The sequence below is a fragment of the Phalacrocorax carbo genome, chromosome 2, assembly GCF_963921805.1.
Source record: "Phalacrocorax carbo chromosome 2, bPhaCar2.1, whole genome shotgun sequence".
In the NCBI taxonomy this organism is placed as follows: Eukaryota; Metazoa; Chordata; class Aves; order Suliformes; family Phalacrocoracidae; genus Phalacrocorax; species Phalacrocorax carbo.
In genome coordinates, this window is record NC_087514.1 from 7,951,516 (window position 1) to 7,966,076 (window position 14,561).

Below are 14,561 nucleotides of genomic sequence, written 5' to 3' on the forward strand. Positions count from 1 at the left end.
TCCAGTACACATAGTTTGAGTATAGTCTCATAGTGCAGACTTAGTATGAGAATTACAAGCTTAAGTCTGAAGCACTGCTTTGTCCATCAGTAAAAGCAACATATTTTTGGAAATATCCAGAAACGTATGGTTCAGGAACTATAAACTTTTAAAACTTAGCAATCTCTAAGCTTTAGGATCTTCCAGAATCAGGCGATAACTAAACATAGATTTTAAAGATTGGATTTTGAAGTCTGTTATCAGCATCCTTTTTGTATCCAAGTGTTCTGGGCACCCCTTTAAGTGTTCTGTAACTTTAAGTTTTAAAAAAAAAAAAAACACAACAAAAAACAAAAACAAAACCCCAAACCTATGCATGTAATTGGAAATAGCTCATAATGTTCTTTTTCAAGTTACAATTTACTTTTAACATTAGAAAGGCTCCCTAGGTCTCTTACTGGTAGACATTCCATCTTAATTCAATTTCTTATTACAGAAAGCAATCTCATTGAGGCATTCTAATTGAAGCATTAACTGCTAGAAATTATACATGTGGTCACTGCATTAGAAAAATCTGCCGCTGAGGTAACCCTCCTCTGAACACAAGGAAACATCAATAAAATTGCCAGAAACAGATCTGAAGCTCTGCCACAACCTTCCCCCCACACACTAGGGAGGAACATTTAGATCTGATTGCTTTCCAAAGTAGCATTGAAGCAAGACTTGGCCATAACTCGCTAGATTGCCGAGTTTTATTTTTTCAGTGCCGACATTCCACCCTGCCACAGCAACAGGTTTTAAATCCATGTTTAAAGTCCAATTTTTAATGCCTAAAAAAAAAAATATCTGTTTATCAACTCAGATAAATCTCACTTTGCATTTAACGCGTTTAGGCAGCCAAAATGGGACTTGACATGGCACAATCCCAAATATATTCATACAAAGTACAGAACTGAAATACTTATCTTTGAAAATGAAAATAGCATCAAATAAAAATCTAATCTTACAAAAGCTTCATATACAATGCTGTGTTACTATCTTGGAAAAGGCCTCAAAGTTTGAAGCTGGTAAGAAGAGGACAACAGGAAAAGGCAGAGAGCAGCAACTGTTACTAGACAGTGAGACTGAACAGGTATGGTCTTCCCTATGTTTGACTGAACATTGGCTCAGGAACTGACACTATTAAAGAGAGTAGTGAATTGCTAGCTTATCGTTACTAATTTCCTGCTTATTAAAAATTATGAAAAAGCTTAAAATCTCCAGCTAGTGGTTAAATAGAATTTCCATTTCTTATCTTAATGGAATAAATTGTCAGCTTAAAAATACATGAACATATTTTTATCTATTACACAATTTGGTTCAAAGAGTAGAGAAAAATTCTTATATAATTAATAGAATTATGTCCCTGAAACTATCTGTTGTTCAATAAATCTAGCAACCACCTAGTACGATTTCTCTTATGCAAGCATTATAAAAATAACCCTGGTCATGCTTCACACGTCATACTAGGCTGTCTCCTGACCTGAGCGGTTGAGGACATAAAAATGGGAGGCATGTTAGCCTTTAGAGAAAGTTTATCACACCGAACAGAGCAGTGAGGTTAGAAGAATGATTGTGAAGCTGGCTGGCTGTAGAGGCCTGAATTTTTGCTATCGTCTAAGCTGATGCTACAGCTATTAAAAAGACAATGTTCACAGAAAATGATAAGGAACTGTCATTTGATGGCTTCAAAACCTTCATCATGGTACTAACAATATAGTGAGGTCCCAGGAGGAATGGGTCCTGGGGCTGAGAAAAATACATAAGTGGAGTGGGAAGACTAGTTATATTGAACTGGAAAATGCGCAGATATTGCTGCTCGTCTGATACGTTGCGTGCCTTCAGCAGAGAAGGGCACATCAAGAATCCAGAGTCAGTGTGATAAACATCCCAGAAAGCTGCCAGACAACAGAGGTAGTCTACCTCTGTGTAGAGCTTTCTCTAACAGTTAAGCTCTGGGCAACTTCCCTATGGGCTCCAAACGTGGAACAGCAAGGATCACCTAGTTTTATTGATCTTGAGCCCATGTTAAAATGCACTTAAATCCAAGTGAATTATTTTTTGCCTGCAGCATGATTTTCCCTATGTGAGATACTGCCTCCAGAATTAAGCCTTCCAATTTTTCAGAATTAAGTAGGTATTCAACTTCCCATTTTGATACTAGCTTTTACAAAAAAAACCAACTTAATCAAGAAGAAGGAGAGAGATTAAGATAGGCAGGAGGCAGAACTGAGCAAGTTGCTCATACCCATTAGAAATTCATTTGTCTCAAGGACTACAGAAAAAGAAGTTACCAAAGCAAGCAAGGAAAATGGATGCTCTTTGTGACTCAAGGATGGCCTCATTCTCTGTCACAAGGTGTACTTAATAGTACACCACAGAGCAAAGGGGCAAGCACTTGATGCACTGAAAGCCCTGCATCATCTTTGAGATATTTACAGAGTTACAGAAGGCAAGTGGTTGAAGGATTTCATCCAGAATATAGCTTGCTTTTTTCTGAACTTGCACAGTTTCACATTATTTTAATGAGTACAAAGCAGAGGCTTGTAAGCCTGAGGGAGTGAAAAGCTTTATGAATCCTTGCAGACTTTCTAATACTCAATGGAAAAGTTCTAAAGGCTGCTCTATAACCTCTTTGGATATCCCAGTCTCCGAGGCTCTGAAACTCTATGTTGCTTAAAATAACTTCTTATGATACCCGCAGTCTCACTGACGTTCCCATTCTACACACTTCTCAGCAAACTGTGACACCTTACGCTGCTCAGATATTCAGCTTAGCAAACCAGCACTTAATACTAGATAGGGCTAAACAGCAATTAGTAAGGGAAGGACAGAAATGCTAGTAATGACTCCTACCATGTTTCCTTAACCTGTAAAAGAGACAGGTAAGGCACTTTGATAATGTACAAATGGGCGGGCAAAAAAAATACCATGTGTTAAACTTAACATTTAACATACAATACGGTAGTGGGTCATGTCTTAGCAAAACTTTATTCTAATGAATCTCCATTTTAACAAAGGAGACACAGAAAAATATGGCAATTTAAAAATGGACCAGCTAGCATTGCTATATCGATTACAGCTTTAAATATATCTATCCCAGTTAAGACATCTTGTTTGGAAGATGAGTGATCCAGTTCTAGAGAACATTCTTTTTAGAAGTTATTTAGCACAGCACTATTTTTCTTTATAGTGCTACTTTCTAATTATTCTCTCAGAAGTAAAGCATACATCAGGATACTGATTCAAACAGCTGTTATTTCCATGCCACTTCTATATACACAAGCTATAAACAGCAGAGATATATATATAAATATGAGGTTACTCAAAGAGGTTTATTTTCTACCACATCACCATGCATTCTAGTGTATGCCCTGGAAACAGGCTGTTTAATGAGGACTAATTCCTTTGAAAGTATTGTGAAACAACCACTTATTTGCAGTGCCTGCCTTGACTAGCCAAGGGAGTATAGCCAGGGGATATTTAGATACGTTTTTCAAGTACTAGTTCTCATAACATTAATAAACTATGTTAATTTCTTCTGAATTGTTTAGGTATGCGTATAAATGTTTGTACTAATGACATAAAACTTCTTTCTGCATAAAGCTGTGTTATATAGAAAATCATGTTTCTGATCAAAAGGACGATAGCTGAGATTGGATTTAGAGGGTTTGGGGGGGGGCAGTGAAAGAAGAGAGGGAGAAGGTAGGTGGAAGAAAGGTTGAGAGAAAAGCAAAAAATATCTACATAGAAAAACCATTTTTGGGACCTCAGGCATTCTTTTTTTACTAGTCTGAACAACAGAGACAAAGTCCAGACAGACTGGGCTGTAAAGAGGGCATGCTAAAAGCTTTAAGATATGTAAAACATTAAAAGCATTGTCCTTGAAAATGTTATTTTTCTGTGAGACTAAAGCCATTTTTATGACTATTTTTTTGATTTACCAAGTTTTTTTATTTATCTCACTGCTCTGTAAGTTCAATTTAAACTGAATTTACCCTAACAATTCATAACTGTCTATAATTTTCAGTCATGTACAATATAAAGTATTTTGATAAGTTTTTTAATTTTTAATACAATAAAACCGAGATAGGTATGTATGGCTTACTGAGATACACTGTACATTGTTAAAATTTTAGGATCATTTCTGAAGCTTTCATAAAAATATTTTAATTGTCTGATCGTTGAACATTTATACGACCACAAAGATAGGTTTGGGAGGACGAGTACAATATTATTCTCAGTTTTAGCTGAGAATTAAAAATCTACTGACAATGTGATTTTTCAGATTTTTGTAAAGCAGAAACCTAATATAATACGTTTAAGAGGTACACAACTATCTTGCCAAATGCACTGTAAATGTCTTTATGGTAGTACGTATAACCTGAACATTTAGTAATATGAAACAGTTCAAGTCTGAAAAGGTGACGAGAGATGACCACATTTTCATAGATTCTGGGTACAAGACTAATCAGGCAGTATTTAAAGGGATTCTGCTGAGTTCTAAAGTGATAGTTAGGATCACCCCTCCAAAATGGGGCTTTATGAAGAGTGTGTCAATAGCTTGACTTACATATTCACCGTACGTCTCCTGTGCTGGAGGCGGTGGAAGGGGCCGGTAGCCTGCAGGTGCAGGTACTCCTCTTGCTCTGGGTGCTAGAAGTCCACGGCTACGACTGACTGGTCCTCTACTGGGCGGCACTCCTCTGGGAGCTGGTGCCCCTCTCGGTACTCCCGCCGGTGGTGGAGGCACTCCTCCACGGCCCCTGTGAATATATGGATTGCTTACCATTAAATACTACACCCTTGACCTCCCTTTCAACAGCTCCCTCCCCAACATCATGACAGCTTTGCTTTGCTATGGCCAGAAAAGGTCTAAAAGGTTTATAGTTTGTCATTTTTCTGTACGCTTTAATCTAATTACACACATTATGCAACAAATACAGAAAGATACAAACTAAACGTGTTATTCAGTGATGAACTCCTCACTAGCTTGAGCCGTTCTCACATACGCACAGACACCCAAAGCAATTTGCTGGAGTCAGTGAACTTCACTAGAATTTGACTTAGAGTATGCGAAATCACAATCATAGAATAACAGGTTAATTTGAAGCTGTCAGGCTATATCGTACTCAAACCCTGCAGAGAGGAATCGGTTGCAACTCCCTTCTGATCCTGTGTAAGCTTCTAAATGCAACCCAAAGATCACTGCCTGTAAGGGACTGAGCAGGTCAGCAAAATTACATTTTCTTCTGGTTCTAGAGAAGAGGTTTCCAGCTGTTGCAGGGAATATTCTGGTATGTAATAAATGTGCAGGGTGGTTATAGGATATAACCTGATTTTCTATATGTACTTAAAAACAAGAAATAACAGTATATTTGTTTTTAAAGTTCTGAAAGAATGATAAGCATTAACTTGCATTCCATTACTTTGGACACTTAACATATATGGATGAAAAATCCAAGACCTAAACCAGAACAATTTCCAAAAATATTTGGTCCATTTAGAGGTGGCATTCCCCCCTGCCTCCCTATAGTAAAGGGAGAGACTTAGAGGTACAATCTGTGAGAAATTTGCATCATTAATCCTCTTTTAAACAGGATGCCCAGAACATTGCTAACAGACATCTCCTTTTTAAAGGAGGTAATTTCACCTCACGGGCTATAATTGAGTCTAAATGACCGCTCTGTAGGCATATAGACTTGTTCCGAGGAAGTCACACCCTTATTGTATACTGTAACAGATGCGCAGAAGAAAACAAACAAGCACAAGTTCTACACCACCTTTCTACCTATCAAGCCATCATCTAATTAATCTCAAGATTAGTAACTAAAAATGCTCTGTCCTGATTTCAGTAGAAATTTCCTACTTAAACCATATTATAAAGTAAGGTCCAGATTGGCCCTAAGATTTCCTATCCCATTTCAAATAAGTCATTTAATTTCTCATCGGTAAACTTATCAGAAAAACAAATAATAATTTTATCACAAATAATTAGTATTTGAAAAACTGCATCACTAAATGAAGAATGCAAAAACATAAATACTTGATACAATCAGGAGAGATTTTAGTAATTCTAATTACTGATCAAAACACAGTCAACAAAGTATTTTAAACAAGCCTAGAGAGTAAGTGATTTAAAACTGTGCTTATTACTTGGTTTTGGCTAATCTGTAGAATGCCTCCTCAGGACAGGGTACCAGCTGCTTATTTGACTTCATTGTAGTGGGGGCAGGGGTGAGCAGTGAAGTTCCCAGACACAGCCTGCTGAAGTAATATAAAGAAATAGCAAATGTGACACTTTCCAAGTGAAGCCAAAGAAAGGGAAATGAACCTATTGGCATAGACAATAGTCAATACCAAGTTAAAAAAAAAAAAGAAAAAGTCAGTAAAAAGACTCAAGAATCAGTAGCCATAACCTTCATGGCATCCTTCAGACAGGGTGCAAGTGAAAGCAGCAGGAAGTGGGACATGCTGAAAAAAATGGGAAAACATTTCAGGGAGTAAAAAAAAAATGTACAGTTTTTAGAGCCAGCACAGATTTATTCTTGAAGAGTAATTAGAACACCAGATCCACATGATGAGGCCTTTTCTGCATTTCAAAACCAGTTAATGGGACCGGAGCAGCAAAGGGTGGGAAATCATATTTCTCCTATATTAGGAGACCATTTACATCCTTTTTTTTTTTTTTTTCAAGAGTTACTACAGGAAGAATAAACAATCTGAGATGTATAGTTTTGTATTACACCACTCAAATGCTTACTGCACAAGGCCGGAGGAGACTAGAAAGGTGCAGAGGTAGGAAACCCAGTAACAGGAGAGTTCAATTACCACCACACATATTTGAGTCACACCAGGGTATGATGCTAAGAACAAGTTTTTAGAAACTGTAAATTATTTCATTAAGATGTTATCAGGGAACTAAAGAAGTTTGATTGACATGAACAATGAACAGAAACTGACTCAAAATATTGAGGAAACACTTGAATAGGAACCTATGCATACCTTTGCAAAAACAACCGATTAATTCTGGTATTGCTTACTTTGAAAAAGGGCAGCTATACAAATTATGTTTAAAAAGATTTAAACAAGTAAAATGTGTATACACAATATGGGAAGACATTTAGGGAAATCCCATGGGACATCACAGCAGATCTACAACAATTCTCAAATAAGAAAAAGCTTGAGAAAGGGCAAGAGGAGCTCAGTAAGGCTGCAACAGCAGCATAAGGAGAGGTATTAAAAGAGGTATCACTCGAAAAACTGAACCCATCTCTAACATCAAAGAGCAAATGTTCATAAAACAAATGTAAAATACTCAGAAAAGCAGGTCAGAGATAACAAAGGATTTGTAGAAAGGCTAAGAAAAAAAAAACCCCAGTCTTTCAAACATTCTGGAATTGGGAAACCTGCCAGAGCGAGGCTGAATCACCAGTGAAGAACAGTAAGGTATGTGCATATGTATACATTAAGTTTTTTGATACACAATGAAGAAAGACCAGACAAGGTTCTCATGGTAGAGCCTTTCCTTATGAGCAATGCATTGGATGGTGCCACCAACTGTCTTAGAGACAAATTACAGATCAAAAAGAGCAAATAAAAGTAATTGCACTATCTTTTGATAAACTACAACGGGACTTCAGATGCCTAGCTCTTTAGTCTGTAGCTGAATCCTAACCTGAATGGTAAGGAAAGGAAAACAGAAAAAATAATTCCAAGCAGCAAGCTTTAGGAGGGTACACTTGGGAGTTAATACATACACACACATATAAATTTATATATCCTAACATTATACAGAATAATATGTTCTGTGCTTTCACTACCCGCAGAACATCTAGAATTAAAAGTGGCCCAGTGGTCAGGACAGCAGAAAACAAATACAATTTTAGAAAATATAAGAAAGAAACACAGAAAACTTTGTTACCCAACTGTGTGTGCTCACAGTCCTGTTTCCCAATTTGGAAAGAACACGAAAGAACCGGAAGTGCATCAGAAACTATGTCAAAGACGATGAACAGTATAGAACAGCTTACTTGTAAGGAACAATTAAGTAGATTAAGGCACTTCATACTACAAATGACAACTGAGGCTTATATGATAGAAACCAATAGGAACATCAAAGGAATGGAGAAGGCTGAGGGGCGACCTCATCACAGTCTACAACTTCCTCATAGGGAGCAGCAGAGGGAGAGATGCTGATCTCTCTCTTGTGACCAGCAACAGGACACGAGGAAATGGAATGAAGCTGCATCAGGGGAAGATCAGACTGGACATTAGGAAAAGGTTCTTCACTGAGAGTGTGGCTGGTCACTAGAATGGGCTCTCCAATGAAGTGGTCAGCACCGAGCCTGTCAGAGTTCAAGGAGTATCTTAATGATGCTCTTAGTCACATGGTTTAGATTTAGGTAGTCCTGCAAGGAGCAGGGAGTTGGACTTGATGAGCCTTATGTACTTTAGACCCATAAGGAATTATTCAGCAGGCATTTCCAATGTAAGAATCAGGGGATATCAACATGTAGGAATAGACTATTAAACTAGATTGCCTAAGGCCTGAGCCACTATGACTGCTCCAATGAAATGCCATCACTGAATGACAGAATAGTTGAGGTTTGAAGGGACTGCTAGAAGTCACCTGATCCAAGCTCCTGTTCAAGCAGTGCCACATAGAACCACTTACCCGGGACCACGTCCAGGTGGTTTTTGAATGTCCCCAAGAATGGAGACTCCAAAACCTCTCTGGGCAATGTGTGCCAGAGTCACATCACTAGGCACCACTGCAAAGAGCCTTCTCCTCTCTAGGCTGAACAGTCCCAGCTCTCAGGCTTTCCTCACAGGAGAGACGCTCCATATGCTTCATCATCTTTGTGGCCCTCTGCTGAACGCTCTGCAGTATATACCCATGTCCCATTTGCACTGGGGAGCTCAGAAATAGATACAGCACTCCAGGTGTGATCTTACCAGTGATGAGCACTGGGGAAGTATCACCCGCCTCACCCTGCGAGCAACACTAATGCAGCCCAGGATATCATTAGCCTTCTTTGCAGCAAGCACACATCGCTGGCTCATGTTCAACTTGGTGTCCAGCCAGGTCCTCTTCTGCCAAGCTGTTTTCCAGCTGGATAGCCTCCAGCATATATTGGTGCATGGGGTTGTTCTTTCCCAGGTGCAGGACTTTGCATTTCCCCTTGTTGAGCTTCATGGGGTTTCTGTCAGGCCATTTCTCCAGCCTTTTGAGGTCCCTCTGGTTGGCAGCACAACCTTCTGGCATATCACCCGCTACTCCCAGCTCAGTGTCACCTGCAAACTTGCTAAGGGTAGACTCTGCCCCATCATCCAGATCATGAATGAAGTTAAACAGGACCAGAGGCAGTATCAAACCCTGGGCTACACTGCTTGTTACTGGCCTCCAGCTAGACTTCGTACCACAGATCACCACCCTCTGGGCCTAGCCATTCAGCCAAATTTCAATCCACCTGTCTCCTCATCCAACCCATACATAACAGTTTCTCTATAAGGACCTTATGGAAGACAGCCTTGCTGAAGTCACAGCAGACAATATCCACTGCTCTCCCCTCACATACCAGGCCAGTCACTTCATTATAGAATACTATCATTTTGATCAAGCATGACTTTGTGAATCCATGTTTACTACTTCTGATGACCTTGTAGTTTATGTGCCTGTAAATGGTTTCTAGGATTAGTTGCTCCATCACCTGCACAGGGATGGAGGTGAGGCTGACCAGTCTATAGTTCACAAGGTGCTCCTTGTCATTTTTGAAAGTAGGACTGACATTTACAGTGACATCCTGTCCTCAGGCACCTCTCCTAATCTCCACAATTGTTCAAAGATTGGGAGTGGCTTCACCATGACATCCGCCAGCTCCCTCAGCACTTGTGGGTACATTCCATCAGAGCCCACAGACTTATATACACCAAGTTTGCTTAGCTATTCTCTAACCAGATCCTCTTCCACCAAGGGTATGCTTTCCCCCTCATCTTTACGTCCTTGGATTTAAGAAGGCCACTCTTACTAGTAAAGATTGAGTTCAAGAAGATAGTAGGTACCTCAGTCTTTCATTCCCTGTGTCACCAGGGCCCTTGCTCCATTCAGCAGTAGGCCCACATTTTCCCTAACCTTCCTATTCCTACTTGAGTATTCATAAAAGCACTTTGTGTTGACTTTGACATCCCTCAACACATTGCTGATGACTCCTGCAAGTCATCTCTACTTATGTCTATGCAGCAGATGTGTCTGTCCATTAGGGGCAGAACTGATGGCCCTAGGGCAGTTTAGTCCCCACACATCTCTTAAAATTCTCATCCTCCATGATTTAGCTAGTCCTGCCACAGGTCTCAGTTCTAATCCATCTTGCCTACTCTTGTGTTGCAGCTAGATCTCCTACAGCGTTTCTCCACCTATTCCATGTTGTTTTTACCATTTCTGAGCCAATGACATTTTTCCTTCTGGAATCTTGTTCTTTCACTTTCCTGGGCTTTCCTTCTCCTACTAAACCACTTTTGAGGGGTATACATCTGCTGCTCAGCTCTCTGAAGAAACTGCAGAGGGTCATTTCTCTACCCTTTTCCTTCTACAACTGTCTCACCTATAAATTCAAAAAACCTTGGTGTACCTGCTAACACTGATTATTTTTCTGCTTATTGCATCCAAATCGAGATATGTCAGCTCTGTTCTATCACATTCACAGAGATACCTTACTATCAAATAAAATTCATCATGGCTCGTAGTCCCTCCTAGTTTTTCACTGCTTGCTTCTTTGACCAAGGACATAATTTAATTCTGCAGGCCAGATTTCAGCTGCCACCATCAACTCTTGTCTTTGCACACAGCCTACAGACTATTCTTTTTTTCCTTTATAAAAACACCTAAAATAGCCTTTCTTTTCTAACTAAGTGAAAAATTATTTAGCATGGAACTTTCAGGTGTCATCAAAACTTTAAGACAATGAAGGGCTCCTCTCCCAAAATCAGATATTCTTTCATGTTTAACTGAGGGTTTAGAAAAGTAGATTTTGAAGCTTCAATGAATAGATACCAAATACCCATTTAATTAGAATTATGGCACATTTGTTCAAATAACTGTGAAACAGTCTTGATCCACAACTTTGGTTCAAGTACATAATTCATGGTTTCACTAAAAGCAGCATAAATACTGGAAATAACTTTTCCTTTTGATAAAGAAAACTGTGCTATATTAATCCTCAATCAGAATACTTCTGAATCTGAAATTTGATCAGTCTCCTAATGTATTTCCTTGCCTGATAGCTCTCTTAATCCTTCCTCTATTTCTTCATTACAGAAGATCTTTTTTCCACTTCTACAGGCCACAAAGCATTATATCCCCAAACCTTAAAAGTTGTGTTATCAAAACTCATTTGTCAGCCTTGACAACCTGCTTATATTCTGAAATACAAGAAGGGCCTTTTTGCCTTTATTTTCCCTCCTCACTACCGTGCTGGCATTTCATTCCCTTTCAGAAAAGATTCCCTTTCAGAAATCTTTTGAATGTCCTCCTTAGTCCAGGGCCCACAAGTACTGAGACTGCCAACATAGCCAGGCTAATGGTGCACACAAATGGGCACTGAACCCCCCCATATATCTGTCTTCAAACTTTTTGTATACTTTGATTGTGTAAGTACTTTGAAACAGAGTTAATGTGTATTATTTTCAGGACACCTGAAATAAAAAGCTCCTTTATGGTACTGCAAATACATGAGTACTGAACCATTGCAGGATACAGTAGTGTCTGGTTTTCTTTTTCCTACATTTGTAAAAAAAACTCTACTCTTACATCAGTATCTCAAAGTTCCTCAGATGAGGAAAACCCTGCTCCTTAAGTACCTATTAACTGTATTTTATATTAAACAGACTGTGGTAGTTAAATAGGCAGTACTTAAACATACTCAGTAAATCCTATCTTCCAGCCAGGTGCTACTATCTTCACCTCCAGACGTGTTTTAAAATCAAAGTGCTCATCTATATGTACTTGAGACCGCTGAGTCCTGCTCTCAAAGAAACATTTTCCTGCCCTGAAACAGATTACTATTGATATGTGAGAAAATTTGGAATACTTCGCCATTTCACCTTTGTCATAAATTTGGCTTTGTTTTTTCCTGATTTTATTAATCTGGGAGCGATGAATCCAGTGAACGAGGTTAACCTATCCCCACTAAAAGCACAGGTAATTTAGGTAGTTAAATTAAGAATAATTCTACACCCATAGGTACGTAATTAACTTGTAGGTTCTGCAGTGAAAAAAGGTGTTTTTCAATCTGGGTACCATGGACTAGAGATTAAATAAAGCCAATCCCAGTAACTCATTCAAAATCTTCTGTTTTCACTACACACTGAACAGTACACCAGAACAGTGGGAAGAAATGATCTAATTTAACTCATGTCACAGCATCCTTTGAAAATAGAGTCATGAAAACTATTTTTGCTGGAAACAATCTTCCCCCCACAAGAGTTTCAATATCTATACTTGCAATGTAGTATGAGGAAAAAATAAAAAGTGAATCACTTAATTTCTATAAAGTTATCATAAATACATTAAAGAATGGGAGAACAGGCCTTTCACAAAAGTGTTAGAACGTGCTGGTATGACTTGTAAATGCAGTATAGTAATTATAGAAGATAATTTTGATGTATAAAATCCTGAAAAGTGTACCCTTACTCTGTATATGTCAAACATTACTTAAGCACTGCACTGGGTAACTGATTAATCACCCGCTGTCTGAATAGAGAGTTTAATGTGCAGAAAATATTCTAAAGAATCTAGTAACACTCAGAACCGCATTACACTAAGCTGGACTCAAAACATTTTTCACAGGTACTATCTCATCTTTGATTGCCACTAAAACAGTATTTTACCAGTTTATACAACTTAAATACATCCATAGAAAACTACTTAAACACTTCCCCTTTTTGGCCGTTATTAGCAATAATTTTTGCTATATCTACTTTATAGTAGAGTCCCAGAGGGTTTCTAGGATTTGCTTCCAGCAAACTAAAGTACTGCCCTTAACCATAGCAGGCACAGTGTCTGGCCGATACTCCCTTCTGGCTTCCCTAAAGAGTAGGTCTAATTTCTTATCTTTTCATTTACCGCTTCCTTCTCTCTAGTATTATACTGATTTTTATTTCAAGTTTCTCCTTTCACTGGATGACTGACTCAGTAAATGACGATTATGAAATCACAGCTAGGGTCAGTTCACAGCTTGCTTTCACTTTCAGTGAAAGAACAAAAACTAAAGGAGTTTTTGTGATGCGACGCTCCTTTTCAATATCTCCCCTCCAGAAGGGAAGTAAATATAAGGATATTTTAAAATAAATCACTTTTTGAAATTTAGGACCACTTCCCTAACACTATATTATTCAGTGAGAAAACATCTGGAATTATTTAGTTTTAAGATTCATAGTTCCATACATCTGCAGGGATGTTCAATAACTCAGATACCCCTCAGAGCTAGGATTCCTGCCTTTTCATCTTTTTTTTTAATGAGTCACCAGTGAAGTTACTCTTAGGCAAGTTTTGGTTTACATTTTTATTTGAAAGCAGTAATATGTACAATCATGTTTTATTGTGAAAAATGGGAGATTTACCCCAAGACTGAAGAAACAGAACGCCCTGAACAAAATACCTGCTTTTGTCCTGGATCATGAACTGGCTTTGCTAGTTCAGGCTTTTTTTTGCCAGTTTCAGGTTTTGATTCTGGACAGACTGGAGAGCTGGGCAATGACCAACATATGAAGTTTAACCAGGGCAAGTGCCAGATTTTGCACCTGGGGCACAGCAGCCCCAGACGGGGGAACGAGAGGCTGGAGAGCAGCTCTGCAGAGGGACCTGGGGGTTCCAGTCAATGGAAGTTGAACATGAGCCACCAGTGTGCCCTGGCAGCCAAGAGGGCCAGCCGTGCCCTGGGGGGCATCAAGCCCTGCGCTGCAGCCGGGCGAGGGAGGGGATTGTCCCGCTCTGCTCCGCGCTGGGGCGGCCTCACCTCGAGTGCTGCGGGCAGGTTTGGGAGCCACAGGACTTTAAGGGTACAAAGCTACCAGAGAGTGTCCAGGGGAGGGCCATGAACTTGGTGAAGGGTTTAGAGGGGAAACCATATGAGGAGCAGCTAAAGGCCCTTGGTTTGATCAGCCTGGAGCAGAGGAGGCTGAGGGCAGACCTCATCGTGGTCTGCAGCTTCCTCCCAAGGGGAGGAGGAGGGGCAGGCACTGATCTCTTCTCTCTGGTGACCAACGCCAGGACCCGAGGGAATGGCAGGGAGATGTGCCAGGGGAGGGTTAGGCTGGGCATTAGGAAAAGGTTCTTCCCCCAGAGGGTGGTGGAGCCCTGGAACAGGCTCCCCAGGGAGGCATCACGGCACCAGCCTGGTGATATTCAGGAAGCACTTGGACACGGCCCTCAGAGACATGGTGTGAATTTGGGGTTGTCCTGTGCAGGGACAGGAGTTGGACTTGATGTTCCTTGTGGGTCACTTCAACTGAGGACATTCTATGATTTGCCAAATATTTTGTGC

At 39.7% G+C, this 14,561-nt stretch overlaps 1 protein-coding gene across 3 annotated transcripts in view; it reads right to left on the reverse strand.

The window, feature by feature from the left end:
* KHDRBS3 (KH RNA binding domain containing, signal transduction associated 3) overlaps positions 1-14,561 on the reverse strand; it is a 103,023-nt gene that overhangs the window by 25,802 nt on the left and 62,660 nt on the right. Inside the window, exons 6-7 of one of the 3 annotated variants that reach the window (XM_064442044.1) lie at positions 6,175-6,282; positions 4,592-4,784 (exon numbers count right to left, since the gene is read on the reverse strand). In XM_064442044.1, the coding sequence (XP_064298114.1) occupies positions 4,592-4,784; positions 6,175-6,282 (301 nt within the window). Of the gene's footprint in view, positions 1-4,591; positions 4,785-6,174; positions 6,286-14,561 lie in introns of all 3 variants that reach the window. The other 2 variants (XM_064442043.1, XM_064442045.1) reach the window with 2 other exon arrangements.